The sequence below is a fragment of the Megascapheus bottae genome, chromosome 8, assembly GCF_031878675.1.
Source record: "Megascapheus bottae isolate mThoBot1 chromosome 8, mThoBot2.hap1, whole genome shotgun sequence".
Lineage (NCBI taxonomy): Eukaryota > Metazoa > Chordata > Mammalia > Rodentia > Geomyidae > Megascapheus > Megascapheus bottae.
Window position 1 is genome coordinate 39,717,677 of NC_143516.1, and position 23,734 is coordinate 39,741,410.

The window sequence follows — 23,734 nt, forward strand, 5'->3', positions numbered from 1 at the left end:
ACAATAAAGGAATGATTTACTCTAAGGAAAAAGCAAATATTGAAAGGAACCTAAAATAGGCTTTCTATACATGAGAGGAAACAATCTAAGCAACTATGTAAGTATAGTTCATATATTCCCTGACACATTTAGAAACAATATTAAAATAGATTCTAGTGCTGTTGGTCACAGATGTGCTTGTATCTTTGCTTCTTCTGTGTTCATTTACTATCATTAACTATTTCACTAAAATGAATAGGCGTGAGCTGGGAATGTGGCTTAGTGGTAGTGTGCTTGCATGAAGCCCTGGGTTTGATTCCTCAGTACCACATAAACAGAAAAAGCTGGTAGTGGCTTTGTGGCTCAAGTGGTAGAATGCTAGCCTTGAGCAAATGAAGCTCAGGGACAGTGCCCAGGCCCCTGAGTTAAGCCCAGGGGCCTTGACTGGCAAAAAAAAAAAAAGAAAAGAAATAGATGTGAGTTAAAACATCACTATAAATAAGAAATTGAGTGAAATTAATTGAAAGTATGATTTTATTGTATTCTACAATAAAATGTACTTATACTTTTTTCATGTGTGTATGGCAGGCTTGAACTCAGGGCTTAAGCAATGCACTTGAACTTTTTTTTTTTTGGTGGGTCATGGGGCTTGAACTCAGCCTGGGCGATGTCCCTGAGCTATTCCGTTTAAGGCTACTGCTCTACCCTTGAGCCAAGCCCCAGTTCTCATTTTCTAGACTCTATTGGAGATAAGAGTCTCAGGTCTTTTTGTGCCCAGCCTGGCTTTGAACCTTGATCCTCAGATCTCAGCCTCCTGAGTAGCTAGGATTTCAGACATGAGCCACTGTGCCTGGCAGCCCTTGAACTTGTGTGCTCAAGGTTGTGCTCTATCACTTGAGCCACAGCTCCACTCCTTTGCTCACAGACTTTGAATTGTGATCTTTAGATCTCAGCCTCCTGAGTGGCTAGGATCAAAAGCCACGAATGGCTGGCTTTTCTTTCTTTCCTTCTATCCATCTGGTGTTGATCCTGGGGCTTGAACTCAGGGCCTGGGCATTGTCCCTGAGCTTTTGTGCTCAAGGCTAATGCTGTGTCATTTTGAGCCACAGCTCCAGTTCTGGCTTTTTAGTAGTTAATAGGAGCTATGAGTCTCTTGGACTTTCCTGACTGGGCTAGCTTTGAACCATGATTCTCAGATTTCAGCCTCCTGAATGAGCTAGGATTAAATGTATGAACCACTGGAGCTTGGCTCCTCCTAGTTCTGTGTTACTTGTTTCCCATAATAAACAGTCCTTGGAAATATTATGCAGACAAAAGTGAGGGGGGAAATGAATAGGAAATGATTTTCAGAAATTTTATTTCAAAGTGAATAGATGGGCGATTTGAAAGAGAATACATGTGAACATTATCAGGAAGGAAAGCATAACAAATTATGATAAATACTTGAAGACACAAAGTAAAAGAGGATTTCTTCTTCAACAGTGAAAGCCATTTAGGGCAGAGAATATAAAGTCTAATTGGAATCTTTAAAATATAGTGAAATACAGTTGAAATATTTGCACAATACTTGATGTTTCCTTTGAAAAGTATGTTCATAATTATTTCTTTTAATCTCCACAACCACTCTGGTGAGATTGGTTGGGTGGGCTAAAATTTTGACTCACCGAGGGGTGATTCTGGGACAGACCCAGCAGAGGCTGTCATGGGACTGTGCTCTGATGTAGCCCAGCTGATACCAGTCTCAGGCATAGCATAGTTGGGGGAGTGAGTGAGAAAAGCTTCCCAGAGCCACTGCTCCTCCTTAGGGAAGACTAGCCCAGAGCCTGCAGGGGGATTCCAGCTAGCTGCTCTTTGGGAAACATGATTTAGTATTTAAGGGCACCGGCTTGGTGGCATCAGAGAGATTTGGGTTTGAATCCCTAGGATTTTATTTATTTATTATTATTATTTTGCCAGTCCTGAGCTTAAGCTCAGGGCCCGAACACTGTTGTTGGACTTTTCTCAAGACTAGTGCTCTACCACTTAGGCCACAGTACCACTTCTGGCTTTTTCTGTGTATGTGGCATTGAGGAATTAAACCTGGGTCTTTATGCATGCTAGGCAAGCACTCTACCACTAGGCCAAACTCCCAGCACCCCTAAGACTTCTCTAGTGTACATGACCTTAGGTAAACTTTCTGAGGCTCAATTTCCTTATCTACAAGGAGAACATAGCTTTGTTTTATTTCATTTTTAAAAAAATAACAATTAAGCAACGCACAGGAATTAAGGTCTTAGCCTACTGTGCGGTCGTTTACAACGTTGGCAACTCGACACAGCACCATCTATGTTGGTCTGGGGAGTCTGCAAAATGGGAGCATGTGGATTGGATCGCATCAGTGCTTTTTTTCTTTTTTGGCAGTCCTGGGGCTTGAACTTTCGGCCTGGGCCGTATCCCTGAGCTTCTTTAGCTCAAAGATAGCGCGCTACCACTTGAGCCACAGCACCACTTTTGGCTTTTCCCTCTTAGTTTATGATAAAGAATCTCACACTTTCCTGCCCAGGCTGCTTTGAACCATGATCTTCAGATCTCAGCCTCCCTGCACAGGATTACAGGGCGAGCCACTGGGGCCCAGCTTCTTTTCTTTTGTCGGCGGGGGGCTTGAACTCCGGGCCTGGGCGCTCAGACTGCAGTTTTTAAAGACTTTACACACAAAACTATCCTCTTCCCCCCTCCTCATAAATCGACACTTGTTTCCAAAATGTGGGAGGAGGGGATTCGAACGTGGGGGTAAGTAAGAAGGGTAGAGACGGGAGAGAATCCTCGTTCCATTCCGAATAGCTTGGAGGGCAGCTGCATGTGCAGCTCGTGGCCACTGACAGGCCGGGAAAGCCTTCTCTGGGTGCCTAAGCTCAGCGAACCCGCCCGCCGCCAAGAAGGCTGGTGGGGAAAGGAAGTAGAGGCGGAAGCGGGAGGGGCTCCGGGCCAGGGGGCGTGGCCCGTGCAAGAGCCCACTAGGAATAGGGGGCGGGGCTTCCTCACGGGGCGGGGCTCGGGGGCGGGATCTCACCGAGTTCGGTCGCTGCACGAGCCACGTCTTCCTCAGCCAGCGTGTAGCAACAGACAGAGGCGGGGAGAACTAGGAGGGGGCGGGCACTACCTCCTCTCGCGAGAGCTTGCGACGGCAACGGCGGCGTGTCTGTGAGAGTAGCGTGGGGGCGGGGAGGAGAGGCAGCGGCGGCGTCCGAGCTACGCCACACGGGGCCAGGGCGCTGGGAGCCGGAGCGCGGAGCGGGGTCGTGGTGGCGGCGGCGGCGGCCAGGGGAGCGAGAAGGAGGAGGAGGGGGAGCCATGGCGGGGCAGCAGTTCCAGTACGATGACAGCGGGAACACCTTCTTCTACTTCCTCACCTCCTTCGTGGGGCTCATCGTGATTCCAGCTACTTACTACCTCTGGCCCCGAGACCAGAACGCCGGTGAGTCCGGCCGCCGGCCGCCTGCGGACCGGCACAGGCCCCGGCAGCCTCTCCGGGTCCCTCCGGGCCCCGCCGGGCCCCGCGGCTCCCGGCCGGCCCAGGAGGCAGCGTCCCGGAGACACCGCCCGCGCGGCCCGGCCTCGCGTCCGTCCCGGCGTCCGCCGCCGCCGCCGGCGGGGCCCGGGCCGGGGAGCGGGTTCCCTCCGCGCCGCCGCTTCCCCTCGCCTTGTCCTCCGCGCGAGTTTTGCTTCGTACTCCCCTCATTGTTCTGGACTCCTCTTGCAGCCTCCCGCTGCCCCTTTGTCTGGTCTGCCTCTGCTTTCTGGGGTGTTGTAGATGGAGGGAGCGGGATGGGATGGGTTGCGATGCGGAGGGTGGGAACTGGGACTTGAGGGAAGAGTTGGCAAAGGAAACCGAGCCTAGGAGACCCAACTCAGAACCCCCACGTCCCCCACCATCACATCCCCGCTTTCCCAGTCGGTAGCTGTGGCTACAGATGTTTGGGGGCATCCTGGAGCTGGGTGGCATGGTTAGGACTCTCAAGTGAGCTCACCAGCCGCCCTCCAACTCCCGTCACTTCCTCTCTCTCTCTCTCTCTCTTTTTTTTCTTCTTCATTTGTTCACTCCCGCTGCGGGGGTTGGAAGCTGTGCCGTTATTCCTCTTAGCAAAAATAGGAATTTCTCTGTCTTCTTTCCTTTGGAGTTTCCTGTTTATGGCGGAAAAAGTGCAAGCATCCAAGGGCTCAGCTCTCATTTCATTCATCTTGAAGGTAGTCATGAGGTGGTAGATCCATTTGTATGTAGTTTTGATTATTCTCGCGTTAAACACATCAAATTAGCACACAGATTATTTTCAAGACATTTTATGTTTGGGTGATGTTGGGTTCCCATTTTTTTGTCGTCTGCAAAGACATATGGCAAGTGATGTTCTTGAAGGTGATGGAACTACAAGTTCCTGAAGGATCGTTTCTGCTAGGGTTGTCAATGACTAGTTGGTTTGGAGTAAAACAGCATTCGGGGACAGCTTTCCCTTGCACAAGAGAGATCCTTAGTTGCCTAGCTATCTTAAATTGGGTGTGGTGGTGATGTAGGTTGTTTAAGTTATGCGCCTAACTTTGGAGAAATTGTTAACAGTGAAGCATTGAGTCAATTCAGAACTTGTTATGCTTTGAGGCACTTCAGTGTCTTGTAAAATTATTGCGTTACATAATGACATTAAAATAAATGTAGGATAAAGAGCAACAAAGACTCCCACAGTTTTTGTACACTTCACAATAAATGAATGTAAATGTCTATTTAAATAGGCATTGAATGAAATAATCTACCTAAAGCGATCAGTTTTTGTTTTTGTTTTTCTAGTCTTGGGGCTTAAACTCAGGGTCAGGGCACTGTCCCGGAGCTGCTGTTGCTTGTTTTCCTTTCCTTTTTTGGGGGGGCAGGGAGGGAGAAGCAGTTGTGGGACTTGAAGACTGAGCCTGGGCATTGTCCCTGAGCTCTTCAGCTCAAGGCCACCGTCCTACCCCTTGAGCCACAGCACCACTTCCGATTTTCTGATGGTTAATTGGAGTACTTTAGTGCCCAGACTGGTTTTGAACTGCAATCCTCAGATCTAAGCTTCCTGAGTAGGTAGGATTACAGGCCTGAGCCACTGGCGCCCCTGGGCTTTTTATGTTTATGTGGTATAGAGGAATGGAACACAAGGCTTCATGCATTCTAGACAAGCCCTCTACCACTAAGCCACATTCCTAGTCCAAGCTATTAGTCTTAGTGGCTACTTTATGGATTTGTAATTTTGGACTATATGCTTTTTTTTTTTCCCTAAGTACATTTAAATTTGTGTGGGTTCTTGAGTAGGATAGTAGTTGTGTGTACGTGATAACGTCTTAATTTAGAAATAGTTTCTCTTGTCTACAGATGTAGGCTTTTGGGTAGGTAAAGGGTTCAGTTTTCATTATGGCAGAATGTTTCTCACCCATTTGTGTGTGTATGTGTGTCTGTGTGTCTGTCTGCCTGTCTGTGTGTGTATAGTTACATAGCAAACAAAAAAGAGTATTTGAAGAGTAAATAGAATGAGTAGAATCTGCTTTGGTTTGTGAAGCTTCTTTGATTTTAAAAATTTGTTGTCACATTTACTGGCTTTTTGAAATTTGAAAGTCCTTTTTTTTTTTTGCCAGTCCAAGGCCTTGAACTCAGGGCTTGGGCTCTGCCCCTGACCTCTGTGTTCAAGGCTAGTGCTCTGCCACTTCGGCCACAGTGCCATTTCTGGCTTTTTCTGTTTATGTGGTACTGAGGAATCAATCCAGGGCTTCATGCATGCTAGTCAAGCACTCTACCACTATGCCACATTCCCAGTCCTGAAAGTCATTTTATTTATTTATTCATTTATTCATTTATTTATTTTTGCCAGGCCTGGGCTTGAGCTCAGGGTCGGAGCACTGTCCCTGGGCTTTCTCAAGGCTAGAGCTCTACTACTTGAGCCTCAGCACCACTTCCAGCTTTTTTCTATGTATGTGGTACCGAGGAATCGAACCTGGGTCTTCGTGCATGCTAGGCAAGCACTCTACCACTAGGCCAAATTCCTGGCCCCTGAAAGTCATTTTTCATGGTGTTTTTTTTTTTTTTTTTTGCCAGTCCTGGGGCTTGAATTCAGGGCCTGAGCGCTGTCCTTGGACTTTTCTCAAGGCTAGAGCTCTACTACTTGAGCCACAGGACCACTTCCAGTTTTTTTCTATGTATGTGGTACCTAGGAATCGAACCCGGGTCTTTGTGCATGCTTGGCAAGCACTCTCCTACTAGGCCAAACTCCTGGCCCCCCATGGTGGATTTTGTGTTATAAAAATTTGCTTGAGCCAGGTGCCATGGCTATAATCCTGGCTACTCAGGAGGCTGAGATTTGAGGATCGCAGTAGTAGCCAGCCTGGACACTAAAGACTGGGAGTCTTTCACCTCCAATTAACCACCAGAAAGCCGGAAGTGGCTCTGTGGCTCAAAGTGGTTGAGCGCTGTCCTTGAGCTAAAGAGCTCAGGGATAGCATGCAGGCCCAGAGTTCTGATCCGCCCCCCCCCCCAAAAAAAAATTAATTTGTTTGGTTACATAGGCAAAGAAGTTTCTGCCTCTTTCCTGTATATAGACATGGAGAAATGCTAGTAGTTTAGGTTGAGGAAATTAATATTTACTACTTGCAAGTCATGGACTTCTAATGTTATTTTATTTCATTGTCTTAAAAATGAAGTGATGTGGGTAGTTATTAGCCAGTTTTTCAAGTGAAGGAACTGGAGGTTTGCAGAGTGTAACTTTCCTGTATGGTAGAGTCCTGATTAGAACATTGGTCTACTTAGCATCAAAGCCCTGTGTTTCCATCGTGCTAGAAAGTTAGGTGAGCTGTGGGGTAGATTTTCCTTCCGTGTATCTGGCTCTGTGTTTCACACTTGCCACAAGGAGATACATTTGTTTGATGTTCAAAATTCCATTATGGAAATTCAGGTAGACACTTAAATGTTATTCTTTTCAAATCGTTATGAAAATGGTTGTACACTACTGGTATTTTTCATGGACTTACCACAAGTTACTTCTTTAGAATTACAGTGGTATTAAAAGGATTTTCTTTTCCAATCATGGGTTTGAACTCTGGGCCTGGGCGCTGTCCCTGTGCTCTTCAGCTCAAGGCTACTGGCTTACCCTTTGAGCCATAGCCCCACTTTATATTTTCTAGTGGTTAATTGGAGATAAGAGTCTCCAGGTCTTTAGTGCTCAGGATGGCTTTGAACCTCAATCCTCAGATCTCAGCCTCCTGAGTTGCTAGGATTATAGGTGTGAGCTGCCACACCTGGCTTAAACAGATATTTTTGTAATAGTGAATCTCCCCCATCCAGCCCAGCTTTCTTGCTGGTGATTTTGTTTATGGCTGTTACACTGGCTCTTTAGCAGTTTGATAACAGTCTCACCGAGTTTTCTACCCCTGCCATCTTCAAAGCTGGGGCTTGAATATCAAAAGATAAATCTTCAATCACAAGTTTATCCAAAGGTATGAAAAAGATTTTCACAGGACAGAGAGGTGTCCTAGTGGTAGAATGCTAGTTTAGCGTGCATGAAACCCTGGGTTTGATTCCTTGGTACCACATACCACATTCACAGAAAAAGCCAGAAGTAGTGCTGTGGCTCAAGTGGTAGCCTTGAGAAAGCTCAAGGACAATGACCAGGCCCTGAGTTCAACCAAGTTTTTCATGTGTCTGTAGCAAAATAATTTGCAGACTTATTCTGTCAGGACACTAATGAGTTTTATTTATCTCATTTAGAAAATTGTGACCTGTTTTTGGAATAGTAATTTACTGGTAATTGGTCACATTTTAGACCAATAAACAGCTTATTATCTTTGTGAAATCTAAAAAATTATGAAACACATCTGCCTCAAAGGTTCTAAAAGAATGTGGACCTGTAATAGTTTTTTCAAATAAATCAACAACAAATTTTAATACTTTCTCTTTAAAATCAGTTTTTCTCCAAAACTATTAAGTAGCCAGATATAATAATGTAGTTATGAGTGTGAGTTTCAGATTTTTCTGACAGTCTTCACTTTTCAGGGATATCCTCTGGTGTGAAAGCGTGAAAAGACTTGCTTTGTTAACAATTATACATTCTTCAGCTTGTCTTAAGTAATCTTTATTTAGCTTTAAACATATTTTTTTAATGAAACCTTTGGGACCTTCAGTTGGTTCAGTTTGGTTCTTTTGAAGTTGGACTTGAGTACATTTGTTCCATTTACAGATTGTAAAATCTAGGGCTTACAAAATAGGAGTACCTTGGTCACTGGAATATTTGACATGTTTATTTACTCTGACATGTTCATTTGACATTTATTTATCTAAAATATTGTTCATAGACTTTCTTTACCTTGATTTTTGTCTACTATGTTGGGCTAAGTATACTTACCACAGTTTACACTCGTTTCATTAGTAAAGAGTCTTATTTGTCTTACTCTCAGGATTGCTTACAGATTAACTGAATACCTTTACAATTACGGACAGAAACTCTCTATGAAGAACTTAAAGCACGGGGTTTAAATTTCCTTACTAGAGTGGTTCTCACTTGTGATGAGACATTAAGATGTCTTGGGAAATTAATTAATCAATCAAATAAGCGGACTAGGGAATAAACCCAGGACTTAATACAAGGTAGAGTTCTACCACTGAGCTGTAGCCTCAAACCACTTGGTAGCTTTTAAACATGCTTGCAATCCATCCTCATATTCTGGTCTAATTGGTCTGGTGTGGATGTTGTGAATTAATACATACAGATACACATTTTTGTACTGGTATGGGACTTGAACTCAAGGATTCAATTTTTTTTTTTTTTTTTTTTTTTTGCCAGTCCTGGGCTTGAGCTCAGGACTTGAGCACTGTCCTTGGACTTTCTCAAAGCTAGAGCTCTACCACTTGAGCCTCAGCACCACTTCCAGCTTTTTTCTATGTATGTGGTACCGAGGAATTGAACCCGGGTCTTCATGCATGCTAGGCAAGCACTCTTATCACTAGGCCAAACTCCCGGCCCAAGGATTCAATTTTTTAACTGGGCTTTCTTGCTCATGATTTTCTTGCTTATGGCTGATGCACTGATATTTTAGCTATGCCTCCAATCCAGCATTTTTGTTGGATAATTTGATAACGGATATTTCTGCCTGAGCTGGCTTAAATCATAACTCTAGGTCTCAGCCTTTTTGAGTAGCTAGGATTACAAGTGTGAACCACCTGTATCTATATGTAATGTTGTGTGCATATGTGTGTGTGTTTTTTTTTAAACCAGTCCTTGACCTTCTCTTGCTCAAGGCTAGTGCTCTACCTGCCACTTGAGCCACAGCTCCACTTTCAGCCTTTTTGAGTAGTTTCCTGCCCTGGCTGGCTTTGAACTGTGATCCTCAGATCTCAGCCGCCTCAGGAGCTAGGATTATGGATGTGAGCCACCAGCCCAGGGCTTTGTGATGGTATTTTAAAGGGTGGTTCTAAATTGAGAAATTCTACTTGGAAAGGGAAGAACTTCCTTAACTGGTCTTTTTTGCTGGAATTGTCATTTGGGGCAATACTGTGTTTTGGTATATAGCTTTTGCTAAAGCAAAACCAAACCAAAACACCCAAACTAATTCTTAGCCTTTTTGGTTTACAAATTGCATATGCTTGCAAAACAATTCTGGTAGTTGAAAGTAAAATATGTTCATGAAAGAAAACTTTAAAAATGTATATTTAATCATATTATGATCGTCATATTTACTATTCTGTATATTGTTTACATATTTTGAAATAATTACAATGACCTTAACCACTTCCCACCTTTGTTACTCTCTGCAATATTGCATTGGGACCGTTTGTACGTACTGTTTTGTGTGTACTGCCACTCATTCTTTCTTGCTCACAACTGCCAATATTGGTCTTTTTTTTTTTTTTTTTTTCTGGTCCTGGGGCTTGAACTCAGGGCCTTGGATTCACTGTACCTGAACCTCTTTGTGCTTAAGGCTAGCACTCTACCATGTGAGCAACCGCACCCCTTCTGGATTTTTTTTTTTGTCAGTAATGGGACCTGAACTCTGGGCCTGTGCATTGTCCCTGAGCTCTTTAGCTCAAGGCTACCACCCTACACTTTGAGCCATAGCACCACTTCTGGTTTTCTGGTGTTTTTTGTTTATTGTTTGTGGTTTTAGTTTGTTACTTTGATTTTACAATGGAGGAGTTATTTCAAATTGTTGTCATTGTTTATATTAGGTTTACATTAGTATATTTGGTAAGAAGAATAAATAGCTTATAAAATACATTGTACATAATCAAAAGCATGATTTTCTTTTTTCCCATAGGTTAATGATTATAATCTTTTGAATTAAGGTTAATAAGCCATTTTATTTTTATTTTTGTTGGTCCTGGGGGTTGAACTCTGAGCCTGGGTACTGTCCCTGAGCTCTTTAGCTCAAGGCTAAGTGCTCTACTCTTGAGCCACAGTGCTATTTCCTGTTTTCTGGTGGTTAATTGGAGATGAGAGTCTCATGGGCTTTCAGGCCTGGGCTGGACTTGAACTTTGATCCTCAGATCTCAGCCTCCTGAGTAGCTAGGATTACAGGCATGAGCCACCAGCACCCAGCACCACATTGTTTACTATGTGTTTATGCAAATTATTTTAACATCTTCTTTTCAGTATAGTCCTCTACAAAGTAGACACAGTCTGTTTCAGAGTTAAGAGGTTTAAATATTAACAGTGAGTTGTATTGTGAGGTTTCAAGAGTGAGATAAGTGTGAAGTGTTAGTGCCTACTGTTTTTTTTCTTCCTTTTTTTATTTTTTTTTTTTGTCAGTCCTGGGCCCTACTCAGGGCCTGAGCACTGTCCTTGGGCTTCTCAAGGACAGAGCTCTACCACTTGAGCCATGGCACCATTTCTGGCTTTTTCTATATATATGTGGTACCGAGGAATCAAACTCGGGTCTTCGTGCATGCTAGGCAAGCACTCTACCACTAGGCCAAACTCCCAGCTCAGCACCTACTGTTTTGATCTAATACTTAAATGAGACATTTGATTTTTAGTTGTTTGAAAGAATTATAAAACTTAAATTCTACTTTTTTCTCTTATTTGAGAAATGTAAGTAGGCATTTTTTTTAATTGTACAGAAGGGTTACAGTTACAAAAGTAAGGCAATGAGCATATTTTTTAAAAGAATTTATTAACATTGATTTTTACATCATATTTTAAATGACAGTTTTAACAAATGAGTGTTCAAGAAGGGAATCTCTATTTACAGTCACTGGGACTTAGTATTTAGAACTTAACCAAAATTAGGCTAAGAGTTTGTATGTCATAAAACATTAATTTATGAAATAAAACATGTCTATAGAGTCATAGGTTTTTATATCTGTATAGTTAGGATTATATTTCCATTACCATGTCCATAGCATTGGGTATGCAGTTATTGAGTCCTCGCTCTTGTACTCTGGATTTAATAGCCACATATTAAGGATACCATGCGCCTTTTGTTCCTTAGGTCTTGACTTGTCTCACTCAACATGATTCACTCTAGATTCATCCACTTCCCTGTGAATGCCATTATTTTATCTTGTCTGTTGGCTATGTAGAATTCCATTGTGTGTGTGTGTATATATATACACACACCACATTTTCTGTATCCATTCATCTGCAGTAGGGCATCTGGATTGTTTCCATTTTCAGTTCTTTAAGAAACCTCCACACTGCTTTCCAGAGTGGCTGAACTAGTTTACATTCCCACCAGCAGTGTAGTAGGGTTCCTTTTTCTCCACAACCCCCCCAACAACTGTCATTGTCTGAGTTCAAAATCTTGGCCATTCTTGTTGGGGTAAGGTGGTATCTTAGGGTTGTTTTTATTTGCATTTCCTTTATGACCATAGATGGTGAACATTTTCTCATATGCTTTTCTGCCATTTTAATCTCTTCTTCTGATAAGTCTCTCTTTAGTTCCCTTGCCCATTTAGTGAATGATTTACTGGGTTTGGGGGGGATTAATTTCTTGAATTCCCTGTAGAAACTGGATATTAACCATTTGTCAGATGTATTGTTGGTGAATATCTTTTCCCAGTTGGTTGGCTGTCTCTCTACTTTTGCGACTATGTTTTTATCTGTACAGAAACTTTTTATTTTTAAGTAGTCCCATTTATTGAGTCTCTTTTCTATCTGTTGTGACCCTGGGATTCTGTTCAGGAATCTTTTGCCTGTGCCTATGAGTTCCATTGTCTCTCCTACTTTGCCATGTAGCAGTTTCACAGTTTCTGGTCTGATGTTGAGGTCTTTGATCCACTTTGAGTTAATGCTTGTGCATGGCAAAAGGCTAGGGTCAATTTTTAGTTTTCTGCATGAGACTGCCCAGTTTTGCTAGCACCAATAATTGAATAGACTGTGTTTGTTCCACTGTATATCTTTGGCTCCTTTGTCACATACAAGTTGCCTATAGGTATGTGGTTCTATTTCTGGGTCTTAATATTCTGTTCCACTGATCTTCTGGTCTGTTTTTGTGCCAATACCAAGCAGTTTTTGTTATTATGGCTCTATAGTAGAGTTTGAAGTCTGGTATTGTAATACCTCCAGCGTTGCTCTTCTTGCCTAGAATTGTTTTGGCTATTCTAGGTCTTTTCTTGTTCCATATGAATCTTTGAATTATATCTTCTATTTCAGTAAAGAATGTCTTTGGGATTTTGATGGGGATTCCATTGAATTTGTATATCAATTTTGGCAGTATAGCCATTTTCACTATGTTGGTTCTCCCTAGCCATGAGCATGGGATGTCTTTCCATTTCCTAGTGTCCTCTTTAATTTCTTTTGTTAGGCTTTTATAGTTTTCATTGAATAATTCCTTTACATCTTTGATTAAGTATATTCCTAAGTATTTAATTCTTTTGGGGGCTATTGCGAATGGGATCATTTTCTTGATTTGGCCTTCTGTTTGTATATTATTGGTGTACAAGAAGGCTACTGACTTCTGAAAGTTAATTTTGTATCCTGCCACTTTGCTGAAGTAGTTTATTAATTCTAGAAGTTTGGGAGTGGAGTTTGTTGGGTCATTCAAGTAGAGGATCATGTCATCTGCGAATAGGGATAGTTTAATTTCTTCTTTCCCTATATGGATCCCTTTGATGTCCTTTTCTTGCCTTATTCCTCTGGCTAAGGGTTCCAGCACTATATTGAAGAGAAGTGGAGAGAGTGGGCATCCCTGTCTAGTTCCTAATTTTAAGGTGAATAGTTCCAGTCTTTCACCATTTAGTATAATACTGGCTGTATGTTTTTAATATATGGCTTTAACTATTTTGAGGACTGTACCTCTTATTCCTATTTTTTCTAGTGCTTTCAACATGAATGGATGTTGTATTTTGTCAAATGCCTTCTCCGCGTCCACAGAAATTATCATATGATGTGATGTATTACATTGATTTGCGAATGTTAAACCAGCCTTGCATCTGTGGGATGAAGCCTACTTGATCATAGTGTATGATTTTTAAAATTTGTTTCTGGATTCTGTTGGCTAATATTTTATTGAGGAGTTTTGCGTCTGTGTTCATTAGAGAGATAGGTCTGTAGTTTTTGTTGGGTCTTTCCTTGGTTTGGGGATGAGAGTAATATTAGCTTCATAAAATGAGTTTGGTATTGCTTCTTCTGTTTCTATTTCTCAGAAGAGTTTCAAGAGTGTAGGTGTTACTTCATCTTTAAACGTCTTGTAGAATTCCACAGTGAATCCACCTGGACCTGGGCTCTTTTTGGTTGGCATTTCCCTGATTGCTTCCACAATTTCATTGTAAGAGATTGGTTCGTTCAATTTGTTTACCGCATCGTTGTTCAATGTGGGCAGCCTATATTTATTTAAGAAATCATCCATTTCTACCAGATTTTCTTGTTTCTTTGAATATAGGCCCTGGTAGTACTTATTCATTATGGACTGAATTTCTTGGAAATCAGTTGTGATTGTTCCCGTGGGGTCTCTAATCTTGTTTATTTGAGTCTCCCCTCTCCTTTTTTTGATTAATCTTGCCAGGGGTCTGTTTTGTTGACTCTTTCAAAGAACCAACTTTTTGATTTATCAATTTTTTTGTATAGTAGATCTTATTTCAATCTCTGATATTTCTGATTTTATTTTTTGTTATTTCTGTCCTTCTAGTTGTTTTAGAAGTAACTTTTTCTTGCTCCTCTAGGTGTTTCAGTTTTTTTTTTTTAGGTTATTTACTATTCTTCTGTCTTTTTAATATGCGCTCCTAGTGCGATAAATTTGCCTCTTAGAACTGCCTTTGCTGTGTCCCATAAGTTCCTTTGTGATGTTACTTGATTGTCATTACATTCAAGGAAGTTGTTAATTTCTGATTTGATCTGTTACCCAGGAATTATTCAGAAGTGTGTTGTTCAGTTTCCAAGTAATTGAATATTTTTTGACTGACTGCATTGTTCAGAATTAGTCTGACTCCCCTGTGGTCTGATAGAATGCATGGGATTATATCAGTCCTCTTGTATTTGCTTAAGTTTTCTGTATGAACTATTACATGATCAGTTTTGGAGTGTGTTCCATGTGAGCACATTTCTTTTTGAACAGTATTACCACCTTATTTTCTTTCCTTTCCCTCTCTGTCACTCCCTTTGCTTAGAAGTTGTAGAGTTCATTTCCCACCTAATGTCCAGGGAGAATCCTTTTACCTTAGTTCGCCCTTTGTCCCACCCTTTCCGTGATCCTTTCTTTTTCCTAAATCTGATAAACTTATATACAAGACAAAAAGTACCAAAAATAGTGACTATGGGGAATAAGCTGAGCAGGGGGAGAGGAAAATAGAAATAGCTGCACAAAGTATACTTAAGCCTGGTGTGGTAGCTCAAACCTGTAATCTTAGCTACTCTAGAGGCTGAGATCTGAGGATCACAGTTCAAAGCCAGTCTGAGAAATAAAGTCTGAGACTCATGTCTAATTAACCACCAGAAAACCAAAGTGGCACTGTGGCTCTAGTGGTAGGGCGGTAGCTTTGAGCTGAAGAGCTCAGGGCACAGAGTTCAATTCCGAGGATCACCCCCTCCCCCCCCCAAAAAAAAGTACACTTAAAAAAGGATGTAAGAAAATCCTAACTGAAAATGTTCTAAGTTTTAGCCTTGTCCTTATTTAGTTACTCTGAGCTTTAAGTCTCATTTTCTTCTTTTTTTTTGGTGGGTCATGGGGCTTGAACCCTGGGCCTGGGCCTGGGCCTGGGCCTGGGCCTGGGCGCTGTCCATGACCTCTTCAGCTCCATGCTACTGCCCTACCTCTGGGCACTCTACCACTTGAGCCACAGCTCCACTTCCCATCTTTTTGGAAGTTTATTGGAGATGAGAGTCTCATGGATTTTCCTGCCTAAATTGACTTCAAACTGTAATTCTCATATCTCATCCTCCAGTAGGATTACAGGCGGGAACCATATGTACCTTGCATCAGATATTTAAGTATATGTAACTTTATTTTCTTGCAAAGCTGTATAAGCACAAAGAAAGGAACAAAAGTTTCTGTAATTCCATCACCCGTGTTTCATTTCATTGTGTACATACTCCACTTTTTCCTCTTATAAAGATGTTTGTTTAGTGTATCCATAACTCTGACTTTTCCTCTCAGCAGTTTTGTTTTTTTTTAATTGTGTCCCATAAGTTTTGGTGTAGTGTGTGAGTGTGTGCATTTTTCCTGTCTTGGTGTTTGAACTCAGGGCCTGGGTTCTGTCCCTGAGCCTCTCTGTGCTTAAGGCTAGTGCTCAACCACTTGAGCCACTTTTTTTTGGGGGGGGGGGGTCATGGGGCTTGAACCCTGGGCCTGGCCACTGTCCCTAAGCTCTTCAGCTCAAGGCTACCACCCTAACCTTTGAACCACAGCCCCACTTCTGATTTTCTAGTGGTTAAATGGAGATAAGAATCTCACAGACTTTAGTGTTTGGGCTGGCTTTGAACTGTGATCCTCAGATCTCAGCCTCCTGAATAGCTAGGATTATAGGCATGAGCCACCATGCCCAGCTTGAGCCACTTTTCTCTTTATGTGGTACTGAGAAACCCAGGGCTTAATGCATGCTAAGCACGCATTCTCCCACTAACCTATATTCCCATTCCTATTGTGCTTTTATTTTCCTTAATCTCTTAAAAGCTTTCTAATTCCTCTGTTCATGGTGTTAATATCCACAATTTTGTGAATTTTACTTCCTTTATTGATTCCTAGTGTCCTCACATTGAGGACAGAAAAAGGATACTTTTTTTTTTTTTAATTTCCTAGTGTCATCACATTGAGATCAGAAAAAGATTTTTTTTTTTTTTTGTCAGTACTGGGGCTGGAACTGAGGGCCTGGGCACTGTCCTTGGACACTTTTTGCTTAAGGCTAGTGCTCTGCCACTTGAGTCACAGAGCTACTTCTGGCTTTTCTGTCTATGTGTTTCCAGGGAATTGAACCCAGGGCTTTGTGCATGCTAGGCCACACTCCTGGCCACTTGTGCTACAGCAAACTTCACAGAAAATGTGTTTCATGTGCACTTGAAGGGGAATGTAGATGTTCCTGTAATACAATGTTTCCTTTTCTTTTCCTTCCCTCCCTCCCTCCCTCCCTCCCTCCCTCCTTCCTTCCCTCCTTCCCTCTTTCCCTCTTTCCTTCCTTCCGTCTTTCTTCCTTTCCTTTCCTTTCCTTTCTTTTTCTTTTCCTTCCTTCCTTCCTTCCTTCCTTCCTTCCTTCCTTCCTCCCTTCCTTCCTCCCTCCCTCCCTCCCTCCCTCCCTCCCTCCCTCCCTCCCCTCCCTTCCCTTCCTCCCTCTTTCCCTCTCCCTCCCTCTCTCCCTCTCTCCCTCTCCCCTCTCCCCTCTCAGGCTTAAACTCAGAGCCTGAGAACTGACCTTGGGCTTTCTCAAGGCTAGAGCTCTACCACTTGAGCCACCGCACTTTTTTCCAGCTTTTTCTGTATATGTGGTACCAAGGAATTGAACCTGGGTCTTTGTGCATCCTAGGCGAGCACTCTACCACTAGACCAAACTCCTGGCCCAATACAGTGTTTCAGTAGTCTTTTTAAAGTTTTTATTTTTTTGCCATACTGGGACTTGAACTCAGGGCCTGGGCACTATTTTTTTGGATTTTTCTCAAGGCTAGTGCTCTACCACTTGAGACACAGCACCACGTCTTCTGGCCTTTTTTGTGTATGTGGTACTAAGGAATCAAACCTAGGGCTTTGTGCATGCTTGGTAAGCACTCTACCACTAGGCCATACTTCCCAGGCCCTCCCTTTTTAAATAATAATATATTTCTCTTTGGGTTACTTTATTATTGAGAAGGGAGTATTGATATCTCTTTGTTATAAAGAACTATATTCCTTCAATGATGAGTTTTCATGTCATTTTGATCATCTGTTAAGTGCATAAATATTATAATTATTTGGCTGTATTAAAAGCCTTTTACTAATCCAAAGTATTTTTTTTTTTGTCTTTGTCTTTAACATTTTACTCAAGGCAGGAGACCTATTACTTGAGCTCTGCCTCCAAATCCAGTTTTGTTTTGTTTTTTCTGGATAATTAGAGATAAGAGTCTCACACATTTTTCTGCCTGGGCTGATCTGATGGGATCTCAGGCTCCTGAGTAGCTAGAATTATAGGCCACCTTTGCTCTAGCTTTTTGATAACCTCTTTTGATTTGGAGTCTACTTTGTCTGATGTTAATATAACCATCCCTGCCTTACAGTATCTTTTCCTGTCATTTTACTTTCAGACTTTTGTCTCAGGATCTAAAATGAGTCTCTTTTAACTTGCGTATTGTTGGACTATATTTTATCCTTGATGGAATACTTAATTTATTTCCTGCATTACTGTCTTTTTTTTGTAGTGAAGCGTTTCTGTTTCTTTTTATTTCTCTTTTTAATCTTTTTGTATCTCTTATTTTCCTCGTGGTTACTGTTATGGAGATTATATTAAACATCCTAAAAAAAGTTATAACACTAAATTTGAACATATTCCATTTAAATTTAGGAACATTCAAAAACTTTGCTCCTTTGTAGCTCTATCTTTATACTTTAAGCTGTTGATATGACAAAATTACATCTTTAATCATTATGAATCCTCAAACCTAAACCAATGCTTCTTTTATATTATTTACTTAATTAATTTACTTATTTTTGTGTCAGTAGTGAGGATTAGACTCAGGGCTTCCCCATGCTCTGGGCATGGCTTTTTAGCTCAAGGCTGGTATTCTAGTACTTGAGACAAACCTCTGTTTCCAGGTTTTTGCTAATTAGTTATAGATAAGAATCTCGTTGTCTTTTGCCAGGGCTAGCTTTGGACCTTAGATCTCAGCTTCTTGAGAAGCTAGGATTCTAAGTGTGAGCCAGTGTCCTGCTAAGACTAATTTTAAATGCATTAGACTCATGTAGAAGATGAAGTTACAAAACATTGTTACAGTAGCATTAGCTTTTATAATTGTCCACGCATTTACATTTATTGAGATCTTTATTCATATGATTCTAATTTCCTTTCTAGTGTTCTTCTCTTTTACCTTGCAGTATTCTTTTTTTAAGCCTACCTGCCCCCTTCCCCCTTTCCCTTCTATAAAAATGTTTATTAGGAAAAGAGTGTATTTTAGAGTGTCATTTCTAAGACGTGAAGTCATCATTGTCGGGGTCCTTCTCAGATGTTTGAGGGGGGTGAAGTGGTGATGGAGCCATGATTAATCCTGTGAACACGGATTCTGGAGACCAGACTCAGGGTGCAGATCTAACTTTATTTAAAAAATGTGGTCGATTATATACAGCACATTATCCAACGGCAGCCACCTCACACTACCAGCAGCAAATAGGGCCTTGCTGTTGCAACAGTCAGCCAATGGTGTCCTGAGACACTCGCCCTTACTGGGAGTGAATGACCTTGCTTTTAAGTTGTCAAAACTGTCCTTTTAACTATGAAGCCTCTCCTTCTCTCCCTCTCTCCTTCTCTCCTTCTCCCTCTCCTCCCTCCCCCTCCCCTCTCCCCTCTGTCTCCCTTTTTCTTTTGGGTGCCAGTCTTGAACATGGAGCTTTTTTGCTCAAGGCTACTACTTCTTGAGCTTCAGCTCCTCTTCTAGCATTTTTGATAGTTAATTGGAGAAAAGTCTCATAGACTTTCCTATCCAGGCTATTTTCAAATTGTAATTCTCAGATCTCAGCCTTCTGAGTTGCTAGAATTACCAGCATGAGCCCAGGCATCCAGTTTACAAATCTTAGATTATTTTTTTATTAGCATATGTTAATTGTACAGGGGAGGTTCATCTGACAATATATTCAGCGTACCCCCATTACATTTATCCCCTCCATCAGTCACTCTAATCCAACTTCCCATTCCTTAAAAAAAAATTTCACCAGATTTCCTTGTATTTTCCCTCTTACCTTGTATTTTCCCTCTTTCCTTCCCTTTTTCTTTTGTTGGTGAGAGGGCTTCAACTAAGGGCCTAGACATTGTCCTTCTGATTTTGTGCTCAAGGCTAGTTAGTGTTCTGTCACTTGAGCCACAGTCTACTTCCTTTTCTGGTGGATGATTTGAGAAATAAGAATCTCTCCAATTTTACTGCCCAGACTGCCCAGGCTTGAAACTCCTTATATTGTCTTTTTCTTTTTGTGCTGGTACTCAGGGCTTGAACTAGGGGACTCTTATTTGGCTTTTCCACGCATGGCTGAAATTCTAGCTGTTGAGATATACCTCTGGTTCTGGCTTATGCTGGTTAGTTGGAGAGGAGTGTCTCCAATTTGTGTGCTTGAGCTGGCATTTGAGTTAAGATGTTCAGACACCCAGTTTTCTTGTTCTGTTCCCGTACATGTGTCACTGGAGAATGAGGGGCTCCCTCTGCATCTTAGTTTCCACAGGAAAAAGATGAAAAGTCCTTGAGATCCACACATGAAAAGCATTTTAAAGAGCCAAGAGCGTGACCTAGTGGTAGAGTGCTTGCCTAGCATGCATGAAACCCTGTGTTTGATTACTTGGTACCACATACACAGAAAAAACTCAAGTGGTACTGTGGCTCAAGTGGTGGGTGCTAGCCTTGAGAAAGCCCAAGGACAAAGCCTTTGCCTCTCTCTCCTTCCTTCCTTCCTTCCTTCCTTCCTTCCTTCCTTCCTTCCTTCCTTCCTTCCCTCCCTCCCTCCCTCCCTCCCTCCCTCCCTCCCTCCCTTCCTCCCTTCCTTCCTTCCTCTTTCTGTCAGTCCTGGGGCTTGAACGCAGGGCCTGGGCACTGTCCTCAGACACTTTGCTCAAGGCTAGTGCTCTGCCACTTGAACCACAGCACCACTTCCGATTTTTCCTGTGTATGCGGTACTGAGGAATCGAGCCCAGAGCTTCATGCATGCTAGGTGAGCACTCTAGCACTAGGCCACACTCCCAGCCCCCCTCAGTAACTTTTCACTCAATAACTTTCCTGTGTCTTCCCCCCTTCCCCCCTAATCCCTCAAATGTTTATTGGAGATAAGATTCCTGCCTGGCAGTTCTTTAAAAAAAATTTTCCCCCCTTTTTGGTTGATTGTGGGCTTGAAATCTGGGCCTGGGCACTGTAGCTCTTCAGCTCAAGCTACCATTTTGAGCTTCAGGCCACAGCTCTCCTTCCCAGGTTTCTGGTGATTAATTGGAGATAAGAGCCTCAAGATCAGTCATGCTCAGGCATGATCTCAGTAGCTATGTTACAGGAGTGAGCCATCATGCTGGCAAAAAAAACCTTTTGTTTTTTGTTTGTTTGTTGGTTTTGTGCCAGTCCTGGTGCTTGAACTGAGGCCCTGAGCACTGTCGTTGGGCTTTCTCAAGGCTAGAGGTCTGCCACTTGAGCCACAGCACCATTTCTGGCTTTTTCATGTATATGATACCGAGGAATCGAACTTGGGTCTTCGTGCATGCTAGGCAAGCACTCTACTAGCCAAACTCCCAGTTGCTCATATTCTTCTCCCCCCCCACCACAAGGTGACTCACGCCTGTAATCCCAGCTACTCAGGAGGCTGAGATTTGAGAATTAAGGTTCAAAGCCAGCATGGGCACAAAGGAACCTGGAACTCTTACCTCCATTTAACCTCTAGAAAACAGAAGTGGGGCTTGGCTCAAGGGTAGGGCAATAGCCTTGAGCTGTAGAGCTCTGGGACAATATCCAGACCCAGGGGTAGGGTGGCAGCCTTGAGCTGAAGAGCTCTGGGACAGTGCCAGGGCTAGTTCAAGCCCCGTGACCCACAAAAAATAAAACAAAATACAAACTTTCAGCCACGTGTTAAAAGGTAGCTCACTCAGAAGGCTGAGATTAGATGATTACAGTTTGAAGCCAGCCCAGATAGGTAGGAAAAGCTGTGGGACTCTTATCTCCAATAAACTAGTCAGGAAAAGCTATTAGTGTGCTTCAAAGTGGTGGAGCATTAGCCTTGAGCAAAAGAAGCTCAGGGACAGCACCCAGGCCCTGAGTTCAAGTCTCAGGACTGGCAAAAAAAAAAAAAAACAAAAAAACACCCTTTTTAACATATATTAATTACTCAGAGGGCTTTCATCACTGTATTTTCCATGCATAAATATTTACATATTGATAATTTAGTCACATTAATCTCATCAGTTCTTTTAACCATTTTCCCCTGCAGTTTCTTCCCTCCTGCCCTACCCCTGGGCTTGGTGTTGTCCCAGAGTTCTTCCGCTTAAGGCTATTGCCCTACCCTAGAGCCATTTTCTAGAGGTTAATTGGAGATAAGAATTTCAGGTCCCCCTTAGAAAAACTCATATTAAGTGAAGCCAGCTCAAAGGAACATAGGCTAAATGGTTTCCCTCATTTGTCATAACCAGTAGAAACCTTGGGCTCTCCTAGCAGAGATTTACAATAGAGCAAGGCCATATGGTATGACACTAAATGAAAGGACCTCCAGGATATAGAAACAAAAGCCATATAATGAGTGATTGTTGTCCTTAATGTACTATGTTATCTCTCATCTCTTGCTGTCCCTTGGTTATCTCATATTGTTATAGTATTTTACCTTGTTAGCTGATATATTGTATATATGCTTATTTGGTTATTTGAAATAGATAGGGAAGGGGGGAAAACAACATGAGGGGTGGGGATGGGGGAAGGGAAATGGGGACCAAGACATGAGAAAGGGTATCAATGTTTGTGAAGTAATGCACCTCTATCTGGTGAATATAATGTAACCCTTCTAATAATTACAATAAAAATATATTAAAAAAAGAAAAAACTGAAAGAGAAAAAAAAGAAGGAAAAAAAAGTTCAGGTCCCCTTGTGTCCATGGGTGCTTTGAACCTTGATCCTCAGATTTCAGCATCCTGAGTAGCTAGGATTACAGGTGTGAGCCACCATGAGCCACCTGCCCCCCTTCCCTCCCTATTTTGCAGTAGACTTCACCTTACCCTATCTTCATACATAGATAACTGTGTTTGAACCATCTCTGCTTTTGTATATTTGATAATGTCTCATTTTCTCATTCTGTTTTTGTTTTGTTTTTTGCTGTGTATGTGGTCTTCTTTGTGCATGATAGGCAAGCACCATTAGGCCAAACTCCCGGCCCCTTTTGTATTCACTTTTGAAAGTAACTTTTGTCCATCCATGGTTCTTGGTTGACCATTCCTTTCTTTTAATACTTGGACTATATTGTCTTACTGTTTTTTGTTCTCCAAGATTACGATGAAGTTATTGAAGTTCCCTTATATATAGTATCACTTTTTTTTTTTTGTTTTAAGTTCTTCCTCCCTCCCGTTTTCCCCTCTGATACTGAGAACACTACACTTACTGTAAGGAAAATGGAGGAGAATGGAAAAGGAATAGGCTTGCTTGCGCTGCCAGCCTAGGCAGGAAGTGTATAAGACTGTATCTCCAATTAACCAACAGAAAACATCAAAGTGGCTTGTGGCTCACAAAGAGGTAGAGCACTTGGCTTGATCAAGAACTTGGGGACAACCCAGACCCCAAATTAAAGCTCCACCACCAACAAAAAAAAGTAGAGCTGAAGTTGTGGCTCAAGTGACAGCGCAAGCAAGCTGAGTAAATGAAGGACTGAGTTCTGTCTAGTTCCCCTCATGCTTGGGGCAAGCAGCAGACTCTGCCCTAACCCCCAGGGGATAGTACTCCCCATACCAAAGGTGGAGCATTCCACCAAGAATATTGCCCTGGGCCTCCAAGAGACCACCACCCATCTTTTAATCTTGTTCTCTAATTAAGCCCTATATAAACCTACCCCCAAATCTAGTCCCTAGCACAACCTCCAATCCCGCAAGAAGGCGTGTGCCCCAGCTTTTCCGCAATGAACAGTCCTCGTCTGTTGAGGATCGAGTCTAGCCTATTCCTTTTCTGGTGGTTAACTGGAAATAAGTCTCTCAGACTTTGGTACCCCGGCTGGTTTTGAACTTCGATCCTCAGATCTCAGCCCAGATTATTTCAAATAATCTTTATAAAATTCTTGAGATAGGTTAATTTTCTGTTGTTTTGAACAAATGCTGTATCTGCAAAACTGTATCACTCAACTACTTTTCATGTGAGACAATTTTTTTTTAAGTTAAAAAGACTTGAATCCAAAATGTTTAGTCACAGAATCAATACTTCTAAGAAATTTCTCTACTCTCTTCTACAGAAGAAACAAAAAGTAAGGTTGGACATGTAGTGTAGTAGAAGAGTACCTGCCCAGCAAGATGAGGAGGATCTGAGTTCAAAATCTAATACTGCAAAAAAACAAGAAGGGATAAAATGTTTTGTTAGGGAAGCTAAGGAGAAATGACATTTTCAAACATGGAAATAATTGCTTACCAAAATACTTTCTAATCCATTCTAAGTTTAGAATGGTACCTATTTAAGATGTAAAA

General features: G+C 42.0%; 1 protein-coding gene across 1 annotated transcript in view; it reads left to right on the forward strand.

Annotated features, from left to right (window-relative positions):
• Window positions 1-3,283: 3,283 nt before the first annotated feature.
• Window positions 3,284-23,734, forward strand: part of Sec63 (SEC63 protein translocation regulator) — a 68,859-nt gene continuing 48,408 nt past the window's right edge. Inside the window, exon 1 of the mRNA XM_090338334.1 lies at window positions 3,284-3,433. Coding sequence (XP_090194460.1) covers window positions 3,310-3,433 — 124 coding nt within the window. The 5' untranslated portion in view covers window positions 3,284-3,309. The remainder of the gene's footprint in view (window positions 3,434-23,734) is intronic.